The 12,612-nt window shown below is 38.6% G+C and overlaps 1 protein-coding gene across 1 annotated transcript in view; it reads left to right on the plus strand.

Moving 5' to 3' along the window:
• Positions 1 to 2,164: 2,164 nt before the first annotated feature.
• LOC135775167 (C-type lectin domain family 4 member D-like) overlaps positions 2,165 to 12,612 on the plus strand; it is a 36,831-nt gene continuing 26,383 nt past the window's right edge. Inside the window, exons 1-5 of the mRNA XM_065285199.2 lie at positions 2,165 to 2,241; positions 6,858 to 6,983; positions 7,082 to 7,171; positions 8,239 to 8,304; positions 8,511 to 8,659. Of these exons, the coding sequence (XP_065141271.1) occupies positions 2,175 to 2,241; positions 6,858 to 6,983; positions 7,082 to 7,171; positions 8,239 to 8,304; positions 8,511 to 8,659 (498 nt within the window). The 5' untranslated portion in view covers positions 2,165 to 2,174. The remainder of the gene's footprint in view (positions 2,242 to 6,857; positions 6,984 to 7,081; positions 7,172 to 8,238; positions 8,305 to 8,510; positions 8,660 to 12,612) is intronic.

Consider the following 12,612-nt stretch of genomic DNA (forward strand, 5'->3'; position numbering starts at 1 on the left):
ACAGTCATAGGAATTACTCACCGGAAGCATCGTCAAGGGCGATCCCCAGCGACTGATAACTGATGGTGTGAAGAGGACTGGACAGCTGTAGGAAGAAGGAGATAAAGGAAGAGTGTTATCGTCATTTGTGAGTAACTCTGGACATTGTATTGTACATCATTGTGGAGAGTGCATTATTCAGGCGTGTGTTATGAGCATCTGGTAAACAGGTTAGCGGCCCCATTACGGAGCAGAGTTTTGGGCGAGTCGGGAAGTACAAGTACATGAAGACAAAAGAAGCCGCGAAGGCAACTTCTATAGTTCGGCCCTCCACTATCAACAACACCCAACGAATCCCAGGACAAGTCCTAGTCAACCGTGGTTCTGGCCTTATTTCACTTAGAGTGTGTGGAGTGCAGTGGGTGAGTCCTTGTCTTTGCCGTGAGTGTGTACACTTGAAACCTTGCAGTGTTATGCTGTGTTTGTGTCGTCAGTAGCCACTCTAAGCTGGACGAGTCGTGGGAAAACTAGGCAAGGCAAGGCAGATTGAGTTTGTACGCCACCTGAAGTAGTAGTAAAAGCCCCAGTCATCGGAAAATTACTTACCTCCCGCTTGCAGCTAAGTGCCCGTAAATTGAGTTGTGATACCTGGAGCCACAGTAAAGCCCTAGGTCTCTGTGAGAAATACTTACCTTTGCCCACAGCTACGAGCCACCAGAGTGAGAGTAAAGCCCCAGTCACCTGCGAGATACTTACCTTTGCTCACAGCTACGAGCCATCAGAGTGAGAGTAAAGCCCCAGTCACCTCCGAGATACTTACCTTTGCTCACAGCTACGAGCCATCAGAGTGAGAGTAAAGCCCCAGTCACCTGTGAGATACTTACCTTTGCTCACAGCTACGAGCCATCAGAGTGAGAGTAAAGCCCCAGTCAGCTGTGAGATACTTTCCTTGGCCCACAGCTACGAGCCACTAAAGTGAGAGTAAAGCCCCAGTCACCTGTGAAGTACTTACCTTTGCCCACAGCTACGTGCCACCAGAGTGAGAGTAAAGCCCCAGTCACCTGTGAGATACTTACCTTTGCCCACAGCTACGAGCCACCAGACTGAGAGTAAAGCCCCAGTCACCTGTGAGATACTTACCTTTGCCCACAGCTACGAGCCACCAGAGTGAGAGTAAAGCCTCAGTCACTTGTGCAGTACTTACCTTGGCCCACCGCTGCGAGCCACTAGAGTGAAAGTAAAGCCCTCGTCACCTGTGAAGCACTTACCTTTGTCCATAGCCAAGGACTACCAGATTGTGTTGTACGCCACCAAAGAAAGTAAAGCCCCAGGCACCTGTGCAATACTTACCTGTGTTTTCCCTCGCGGCTCGAGTAACTTCCCTCTTGCAGTACTCACCTGTGCCTCCATCTAGGGAACCAGTGGAACACTCACATTCGTGCCCGCAAGACGAGAAGGAACACCTCGGTTGGACTGACTGGGGTCGTGCACTCACCGACTCAGGTATTGATACTCGCTCCCTCCAATACTCACCCTCTGTTCTCCTTACGCCCAGGAAAAAGGCGGGAGCCTCGAGATTGGTGTCCTACAAACCAAAAGACACAAAAGCCAGGGAACGGACTGTAATCGTCGCAAAGGAAGGAGAGGAAACGAGTGAAGATCCCCCTGAGACCTACCTGCGACTGAGTCACGAAGACTCAAGAGTGTGTTATCCAACCCATTGGATTTTAGCTTCCCTTTTCCCCATTCCCATATCTTTTAAGTAATTTAAATAAAGTTTGTTTTAATTATACTTACGATCTCTGTGTGTCTGGTCATTGGGGTGGCTTTGGGACCTCCTCGAGGTGGAAACTAGAAAGGGCCGTGACTCGCAACATCTGTGGTCCGCTCCGACCTGTGACAAATACATTATGACAAGTGAACGATCCTTTTTCTTTTCGAAAAACTCAGTTTTATTTGTACAAGGCTTTTCCAAGTTTGCACCGTTTTAATGCAGCTTTAAGAAAATATTTCACTAAAACAAAATTATGCCAAACTATTTTTATCTGTACCTCCCAGTGAGCAAACTGAAGAACAAACATAGACTAAAACCTCACTCATGTGTTTCACTTCCTTTGTGGTTTTCTAAGAAGATACGAACAAAGGTTGTTGTGAACTTCCTTTTCTGAAGTATAATTTGCTGTCAGCTCGTTAACATGGACCCAATCTATGGAAATACTGATTTTGTAGATTTATCAATCAATGAAGCCTCTTACTGTAAGGGTAAGAATGAACATCATTTACTCATTTTAATTGAAGTAATTGTTTATTGTCCAATTTGATTTCAGTAGTTTGAGTGTGTAACAAAGTTTTATTTTGTAAACAGAAGAATTAAATTGCCTAATAATGTGTATTTTAATGTGCTTACCAATATTCATATACAATGTTATAGACAGGGCCGGCATCAAGGGGGGCATTCATGGGCCATGCCCCCCCAAAGAGGTTGTTGTGCATCCCTACACAGTTTTTTATTAATTTAATATATATCAAGAATAATTCAAATAAATGAAACATTGAATGTTTTATGACTTTTAAAGGTATTGCGGAGGATTTTCTTTTACCGGGTGGATCATCAAGACTATTGGTCCTCCTAGTTGTCAATCAGGAGTGTTGCGCAATTGCATTTTTTTTAAAAGTGGAGAAGGCGGTTCTTTCCTAAAATTCGAGAAAATCCTCCGCTACACCTTTAATGGAATCAAATGAGGACAATATAGTTGTTATTATGTTTTTTAATTAAAATAGACCAGTTTCTCTGATTGATGGTTGTATTGCGTCTTTTCGTCTTTAGCATATTAATGTGACTTGATACTAGCAATGTGTTTTTTGCGGCATTTTATGGATCGTGTACAATATGGATATTAGAACCTTTAGAATGAACCACCACCGCCTGCTCCATCTGACTGCATGCAAACACCAATTGGCTCAAACTTGGAGATTAGAGGTTGAGGCGGAATTTTCAAATCTACAGAACACTGTTTTGAGGAAGTTTAATGTTCACACCCGCCGCCTTCAGCTTTTTTAAAGGTAAATTAGCATTGTTTTAATTTACGTGAGCTTAAATGTGAAGTATGGCTATAGACCTATTATGGTAATACTGATTAGTTTCTGATCTTCTGCACTTTATACGGGAAATGAGCTGACAGTCTGTACCAGTTGTATGAGTGTGTGCTTGCACTCACTTTAATAATGGCTGGGTTATTTTTGACCCATAATGGGTAAATATTGGACAGAACACACTGCTGGGTTAAAATTGACCCAATGCTGGGTTGTTTTAACCCAATTGTTGGATTATTATTATCCATGGTTGCATAACAACAACCCAACATTGGGTTATTTTTAACCCAGCTTGGGGTAAATTTTAATCCAGCAGCGTGTTCTGTCCAATATTTACCCATTATGGGTCAAAAAATAACCCGGCCATTTTTAGAGGGCTGTATTTGTTGTTTTAATGCCTTGTTTTTGCAAGTTATTGTTGCTAATCTTCTGTTAACTTTCTTCTTTTGGAGGATATCATATATTAAAAGTAAGATTATAGATAGATCACAAGAACACTTCCTGTGTTAGTGGCTCTATAAAAGCAGGCCGATGATTAGTCTCAGCCTCAGACGTCACGCCCACAGACTGTTGGCTAAACGTCTGATGTTTTTTCGTACACTTTTCTGGAAACCCTGTGAGAATGATAAAGTCGTCTTTGATTGGTTGAAATAAACTGGATTTCCAGGAGACGCGAGTGTCGCGATTAGATTCGGTCCCTGGAAAACAAAGCTCTGACGTTCCATTGAGGAAGAGAATCAGTCGTGTTCACGTGGATAATAATGACCAGTTATCATGATCAGCTAAACATTGGATTCTCAAAAATATGCAAAGTTCGCAGCATAGACTCTCTAAAAGACGTCCAAGAGTTTTGCTTGAGGCAGTTAGTGGAGTCAAAAAGTTCGGTTCTCCTGAATTGCTTGTAGGTGTTACAAAGTGGAGAGATATGCTTCAAACAGACGTTTAACGGGAGCGTCTCATTGGTGTGGCTGTGAATGAAGTGCACAACGTTGTTCTATTGTGAGTAATGTTGTTTATTTAGATGGCATTCGGTTGGCTGGTTATTTCAATAACTGACTTGTTGCCGCCAGCCGGCTCGTTATTGTGGGGAGTCCAAAACGTGACGCTAGACGAAATAAACTGTGATTGGTTGTTTGACATGTCGGTCAAAGAGCTCGCAGGTGGGCTTTGTCCAGAAAAAGCAGCAAAAAACACCAGACCTTCAGTATTGAAAGCAAGACTAGCCAATGATATGCGTATAAATGAAGGCAATCATTTATTTATTAACTGGCAACAATGTTGGTCAATTATTTTTACATAAAGACCTACAATATTGACATTTACCATTATGATGATAAAATTAACCCCTTGCCGTGGGAACTGTCACCCCCTTTCTGAGTGTTTGTGTGTGTGGGGGGGGGGGGGGGGGTTGAATGATGTGCACCTTTCACATCAGTATAATTCTGGCATTCTTTGGTCTAGAAGTCTTATCCTGGTCTCTTTTTTAAAGAAGACACTTTAAAAATTTTCACTGTTTCTAGAGTTGTAAATATTAAATAAATAAAAAATTTATAGCCGTTTAAGTTTATTTAACCCTTGTGCATTGTTCCAATTCACTACCCTTTCGTGTTGTTAAACGTCTGTAAAAATGTATTAGATTAATATTTTTTTCAATTTTTTTGTATAAATTTGTTAATCAACCTCAGTACTGATCAAAACTACCAAACTCTTTAATTGCCAAGTTCATAAGATTTGAGGGGACATAAAACAAAATGACTGATTGTCAATATAAAAAGTGATTGTGGACTGGATTTTTTTCACCTTTTTCACAGTCTTGGGCATGCCAAAGATTAGTAAAACATTGGCTTTGATGCATTTTAAGTTTTTTTGCAGCATCAGATTTAATTTTTTCTCCCTCATTTATGGTTTGTGGCCATTTTTGCCCAAGTGACTTCAAAATGGGTAACCCCATTTTTTGATTGCAAAGCCATGACACCATACTATATAATCATGCAATCTTGATTGTTTGTGGTTTTTCCTTTTGCAAAGAGGTAAAATTTGCCATTTTTACTGTTGATACTCCATATAACTCTATGTACAAGCCAGAATTAAAGCTCTGTTTTTTGCACAGGCCTACTAAAGGGTTAATGGTGCCACATGGTGATCAACAGTAAAAATGACAAATTTTACCTCTTTGCAAAAAGAAAAACCACAAAGAATCAAAAATGCATGATAGTAAGGTGTCAAATCAAAAAATGTTGTTATAATGGAAGTCAATGGGGCAAAAATGAATGTTTAAAATTTAAAATTAAATCTGATGCTGCACAAAAACTAAAATTGCATCAAGGCAAATGTTTTTAATTAATCTTTTACTTTTCCAAGACTGTGAAAAGGGTAAAAGAAAATCCAGTCCACAATCAGTTTTTATATTGAAAATCTGTCATTTTGTGTTTTTTCCCAAATCAGTGACACCACTTATAAACTTGACAATTAAACAGTTAAAAGCATGGATTTTTTTTAAACATTTGGTAGTTTTGATCAGTACTAAGGTTGATTAACAGATTAATGCAAAAAAATCTGATACATTTTTACAGCCATTTAATTTAGTGGCCATTTTGGAAAAAAACACGAAAGGGTAGTAAATTTGCCCACAGTATATTGTTGAGTTTTTGAAAAATCTAATTTCATTTAAAAAATATGTGTAAATATAATAGTTGTCAGCAAAAATCATTCCATTTGCTGAAACACAGAGAAAATTGTGGCCAAATTAAGACTAAAAATAACATAAATGGCCAAAAATGGCCACAACAACACATAAGGGTTAAATAAACAAGATTTACCAACATTGGCCGCTACAGACGGTGTCATTGGTTGCAAACTCTTGTCACAAGTTGATACACAGCACAGGGGTGAATAGTGATTAGTGATGTTTGAACTAATACTATGATTCTATTTTTAAACTAACCTTACTGCAGTACCCCAATGTATTAAAAAGATATACCAGGTATAACATTTGTGTACGTTTTTAGTACTGAATTTCTTTAATATATTTTCAGCTAATGCCACATTTGCAATATATGTTAAATTAAAAATACTTTTTATTCAAATGAACATAATACGACAAGACATAACATTATATGGTTTTTAAAGAATGCATTCATGGGTGTTAAGAACTCTGTCACTGGAGATACAAGGGGTGAACATTTGACTTAAAGGGTTAGTAGAGAGAATATCCAAATATGAAAATAATGTCATTAAAGACTCACCCTCATGTCCAAACTCGTAAGACCTCCGTTCATCTTCAGAAACACAGTTTAATATGTTTTATATTTAGTCCAAGAGTTTCATTGAAAATCTACGTACGGTATAATGTCCATCTCCAGAAAGTTAATAGAATATCATCAAAGTAGTCCATTTCACATCAGTGGGTCAGTTAGAATGTGTTGAAGCATCCAAAATACATTTTGGTCCAAAAATAGCAAGAATTACGACTTTATTCAGCATTGTCTTCTCTTCCGGTTCTGTTGTGAATCGTGTGCATGAGACTGAAGTCACGTGACAGCAGTGACACGGCTGACGTGTTATCCTCAGACATGTTGGCGAAGTTTATTTTTTCAAACTTACAGCATGCACTACATCATATGTATTTACATCATTCTCTTTGGAACATAGGGGTAAAATACAAAAACTACACTCTTAGTGCTTTCCAAAGATATATAGTTTGTCACGGTTATTTTAATTTTAGATTAGGCTAAAATAGTTTAATAGTCAAATATAACTGATTCAATCATAACTTGTTACTTCAGGTAATCCCACAGGAGTCCATCAGAAGAGAGATGTGACTCAATCGAAGTGTACTAAAGTTCTTCTGTTGGATCTCTGCGTCTCTGTTGTTCTTGCTTTTGGTGGTCTCTGTGTTTTGGGGGTCCTGTGTGAGTATAACTGATAAATTCTGTACTTGCTGTCAATAAACTTTGTGTTGTTGTCCTACAGTCACATTACTGTTGTTGATATTTTTTTCTTTTATCAGATAATAATAATCTTGGAGATTTTGAATCACTGCACGTACAGCACCAAAGGGCTTTAATGCAACTGTCGGCTCAAGAGATTAATGCCACAAGTCAGTAAAAACAGTATGTATACTGTAACTAACGAGAAACACTACTGTACTTACAAATTGTATATACACAATAAGTGTGTGGTACCTGCAGGCAAGTGTAAGTTACACTTATACCATACGAATATGATAACTAAGAACAAACATTACTGATGTGCCATTTTGGTACTCAGTATCTTTGTCCTTTAAACCAAGCATTAAATAACCCTATGCATTAACTACTGGGTACATTCACTAATACGTCATGGTAACTGCATGGAACATTATACAGTACAGTAATGTTTCTCAATAGTTACAGTATACCTATAAGTATGTATCTGTTATTACCCAGTACTTAACTAGAGTTACATAATGACTACAAAGTATGTACCACTGGTAAGTACAGTAATGATACCAATTAATTATCATGTAGATACCTTAAAGTAAGTACCACACATTTGTTGGTAAGTACAATTTATTTACCATATATGTCTAAGGTAAGTACACGTACTGTAAAATAAAGTGCTACCAAATTTTTTAATAGCAGCTTTATCAGCTTGCTTCATTGTTGATTCATTTTTTTGCAGTCATTGAGAGAAAATATAAAGGGTTAACAGCCAACCACACCACAGTTGGAGATCAACTCTCTTTTTGTAAAGGATAATATATATTATCCTTTACCTAAAGAACTATATATATAGTTCTTTAAAATGACATCATTTTCATTTGTCAATGCAAGCTATTTTCGATTAAGACCAGAGGCGGCTGGTGCTGAAAAAAAATTTGAGGGGGCAAACAAACTTGACATGTGATTAATCGTGCAGCTATAATCCATAATGTAATATAAACAAACATTATGTGATATAACTAATGCCTCAGCACTTTATGCTGAAATAGATATTGTGATTTCACCTCGTTGAGAAATCTCATGCACATTTTAATATCACAAGATCTCATCACACCCCTAAAAATTTGTAAATAAAACTGATTGTGTCATTAATATATATATATATATATATATATCTCAGTCTTTTGAGGGCATATTTTTTAATAACTTTGCTTTTTTTTCTTCGTAATCATTTTTGTATCAGCCATGGAAAGTGAACTTCATGAAATAAAAGCCAAGAACAACAAACTAAGAGCTTCCCTTTATAATGGTAAGTTATATAAGTTTCAATCAAAATTAAGAGACCACTTCAAGATTATCAGTTCTCTAAATATAATATTTATAGGTATGTGTTTAAGTAAAATGATCTTTTTTAAATTCTGTCAACTACCAACAATACTTCTACCAAATTCCAAATATATATTATTTGCATTATGTATTTTATTATATGACTGATATAATTTAATTCATTTACAGCTCAGTCTGGCGATCTCTCTGTGGATGGCTGGACAGTTTGGCGTAGGATGATTTACTTCAGCACTGATAAACGAGACTGGGCCGGCAGTCGTGCTGTGTGTGTTTCAATGGGAGCTGACCTGGTTACTATAACCAGCCAAAAAGAACAGGTGAATAAGAGATATTATAATTAACTTGAATGTGTATACATCAAGGATCAGACTCAATTTTTTTAACAGTATTATTAGGGGTTCAAGCCCGTAGGGCTGAAACCCTATTGTAATTGTTAAGATTTTTATTTATTAGGGTTTTGAGCACGAAGTGCTTAAAAACCTATTGTATTTGTCTGTTTTATTATTATTATTATTTATTATTTTTCCACTGTAAAACGCGTTGCCCAGGCCAAACCGTAAGTCGTAGAAACTTGCCACTTGGTCAACTGGTTGTATATTAGCAGGCTACTCAGATACAGTGAATCAGCCAAATCGGCCCATAGGTGGCGCTATAGCAATGCTCGACGTGTTGGGGCTCATAACTCCTAAACCGGACATCATACACTCAAGTGTTTGGTCTCATTGTAATCCCTGGCTCCAAACTTAAAAAATGTATATCTCCGATTTCATTTCCGGTATGCAAATTTTTCCGCTAATTTGCATAATATACATTTCAAGCCAAAATGAACTAGTCCTAGGTTTTTCGCCCGATCGGAACCGTTCCAATGCAGGAGAAATCTGTGGAGTGAGTAGGTAAATAATTATCGAACAGAATTTGAAATTACGCTTTAGGGTCACTAAGGGGCGCCAAAACTCCATACAGGAAGTAGCCTACCATCAATGAAATGGCTATAACTGGTGAACGGTTTGAGATATCTTAACGAGGTTTGGTACACATGTGTACTAGCTCAGTCCGGGGTCACAGTAAAAAAGATGCAGATTTTGGCCACTAGGTGGCGCTATAACAGGCTTGAGCTCGGGAATGGCTATTACTACACAACCGTTAGCCCGAAACACTTAATATTTTGTATGGTGTGTCTTTGTGCAATGTACCATGAGGGTCTAGAAGGACATTGGTGTTTCTCCAAAAACATGGCCGTCATCAGCCAATGAATGTTGAGGACTGATTTGACAGGGTTAACGGAGGTCGATCGGAAAGAAATGCACTGTGCTTCTTCGTGTACTGCTCCTGAAGGCCTGTAAGATTTGTGGTGTAATTTGGCCACTAGGGGGCGTAATACCGTATTTCGGTCCCTGTATCACGTGACGTTTGACATACACACACAAACATGACATCATATGATAGATCGGTTCATGACGAAAAACTTTGCCTCTTGAAGCGTTGCTGTCAATCAAACGGTTCGTTAGTTATTGGCGATAACGTTCAAACCTACTTTTGCGAACTAGTCCTAGGTTTTTCATCCGATCTGAACCTAACGAAAGCTGATTGATTCCGTGGAGTGGGAATATGAATAATTATCGAAAAAAAGTTGAAATTTGTATTCAAACACGCAAGGAGTGGCCAAAAACCGTACTGGGCGGAGCTTAAAACATTTAAACGGCCATAACTCGAGAGGCGTTTGAGATATCATCATGGGGCTTAAATCATATGTGTAGGCCATCGGTCTAAGGTCATGATATAAAAAGCTCGCCGATTGGACGCTAGATGGCGCTATAACGGGGAAAATAGCACTAAATACTGTGATTATGCAATGGTTACAACTTTCACGCCTATAACTTTATCTGTGGTCAAGAGATTTTCATGGGAGTTATTTTTTTAGCATCCTGAATTGTTTCCGAGTCCTACGATACCAAGCATGCCAGGTTTCGCCTTACGGTTAGTTCTGCACAGCAAAAATAGCACTTACAAAACATGCGCGAATAACTCTGCGAGGATTATTCCGATCGACTTTAAACGACCATAGGAAGAACATTGCATTACCTTCTGAACAAAAAAGTCTATTGGCGTTATGTTAAAATTTCTATCAGAAATGGCAGAAAATTGCAAAAAACGAAAAATTACCTCAAAATTTTGTGTTTTTTACACATAAATGGTTATACCTCCGCAACGAAATGACATTTTTTCACCAGATTTGATACGCTGATGGCTGAGCAGAGTCTGAGGCAATACCCAAAAAATAATATGCCTGCACCACTCGTTGGCCTCATAAATGAACAAAACCTTTGACATTGAGCGAGCCCAATGGTCTTACAACTGTTTTTTTTCACTAAACTAAAGTGTTCAGCCATGATACTAGCTAGATGTAACAAAGTCATGACCTGACGTTGCATGCACAATTTTGTCGTAGTGCCACCCTGTGGTTTTTTGTTATTTTCACTTAGAAGTGAGTAGAGAGCAGAGAAATTTCACTGAATGAGAGCTGTTTTTTTGCTGATAGCTAATGTATTTAAGGTTGTATCTTCGCCAAACGTATGCGTAATGACACAGTACTTGGTAATTCTGATGGCAGTCAGGACCTGAGGGAGCATGCAGTATTGTAGCACCAATACCTAGTGTTCGGAAGCATATTTTAGAAACCTAAATCTTTGGCTGCAGTCACCGTATTTTCATGGGACTTTTTTCACAGGAGTCCTGAATAGTTGTAGAGTCCAACGATACCAAACATGCCCAGTTTTGCCTTATGCTTAGTCCTGGGGTTATCATAACACAATTCAGAAGGACATTAAATAAGTCAAGCATTATCTTTCCAGCTGTGTTTGCTGTTCACTGTAGGTCCTTGCGGTCTGCTGCGCTGCTGTGTTTGTGTCTTATGTACACGTGTGCAGTCTGTTTGCACCATTGCACCCTACCGCGACTCAATGGCCTTGTAGTTCAACTAAACACGGCCATTTCTGAATTGTATGTTACGTTATAAATCTGAACAACTAATTCTAGTTAACAAATTATCCTCATAACGTCACATTAAGGACATCACATGTTTGTCTTATAGGTGCACCTGTGTGTAAGCATACATAGTCTTTATGATCTTTTTTTGACCATCTCTTTCATTTTTCTGGAGCGAGGTGGTCTATCATTCATTGTGGCTGTGTTCGGGTGTAACTGCTCCGCCTGGTAAGCGACGTGTGAGGTTTTTGACGTTGCCTTAAAGCTCGAAACCCGGCAATTGCTGCTTGCAGCTATATTTATTATTATTTTTCCGCCTTAAAACGCGTCGCCCAGGCCAAACCGTAAGTCGTAGAAACTTGCCACTTGGTCAACTGGTTGTATATTAGCAGGCTACTCAGATACAGTGAACCAGCCAAATCGGCCCATAGGTGGCGCTATAGCAATGCCCGACGCGTTTGGGCTCATAACTCCTAAACCGGCCATCATACACTCAAGTGTTTGGTATCATTGTAATCCCTGGCTCCAAACTTAAAAAATGTATATCTCCGTTTTCATTTCCGTCATGAAAAATTTTCCGCTATTTTCGATTTTGTCGAAAAAAATAAAAACGAACTAGTCCTAGGTTTTTCGCCCGATCGGAATCATTCCAGTGCTAAAATGTTCCTTGGAGTTTGAATATCAATAATTATCAAAAAAAAGTTGAACTTTCGACTCACGGTCAACATGCCACGCCCACACGTCTGAATTGTGGGCAGGCACTAGAACATTATTGGCTATAACTGGGGACAGGAATGAAGTATCAACACGACACTTGGTATTTGTGATGAGAGTCATGGCCTGAGGTTTCATGCATCGTTTCGTCACAGCGCCACCTAGTGGTCATACGAATCGAATAATGCTTATAACTTAGGCTGAGTTTAACGTATTTTCATGCGACGTTTTTCCTTGGAGTCCTGAATTGTTGCCGAGTCCAATGATACCAAGCATGCCAGGTTTTGCTTTACGGTTGGTTCTGCACAGGAAAATAGCGCTTAAAAAACATGCGCGAATAACTCCGCGAGGGTTCCTCCGATCGACTCGAAACAACCATAGGAAGAATATTGTATTACCTTCTGAACAAAAAGTTTTATTGGCGTTATGTTAAAATTTCCATCAGAAATGGCCGAAAATTGCAAAAAACGAAAAATTTACTCCAAATTTTGTGTTTTTTACACATAAATGGTTATAACTCCGCAACGAAATGATATTTTTTTACCAGATTTGATACGCTGATGTCTGAGCA

Source organism: Paramisgurnus dabryanus, chromosome 19 (assembly GCF_030506205.2).
Source record: "Paramisgurnus dabryanus chromosome 19, PD_genome_1.1, whole genome shotgun sequence".
NCBI classification, from domain to species: domain Eukaryota; kingdom Metazoa; phylum Chordata; class Actinopteri; order Cypriniformes; family Cobitidae; genus Paramisgurnus; species Paramisgurnus dabryanus.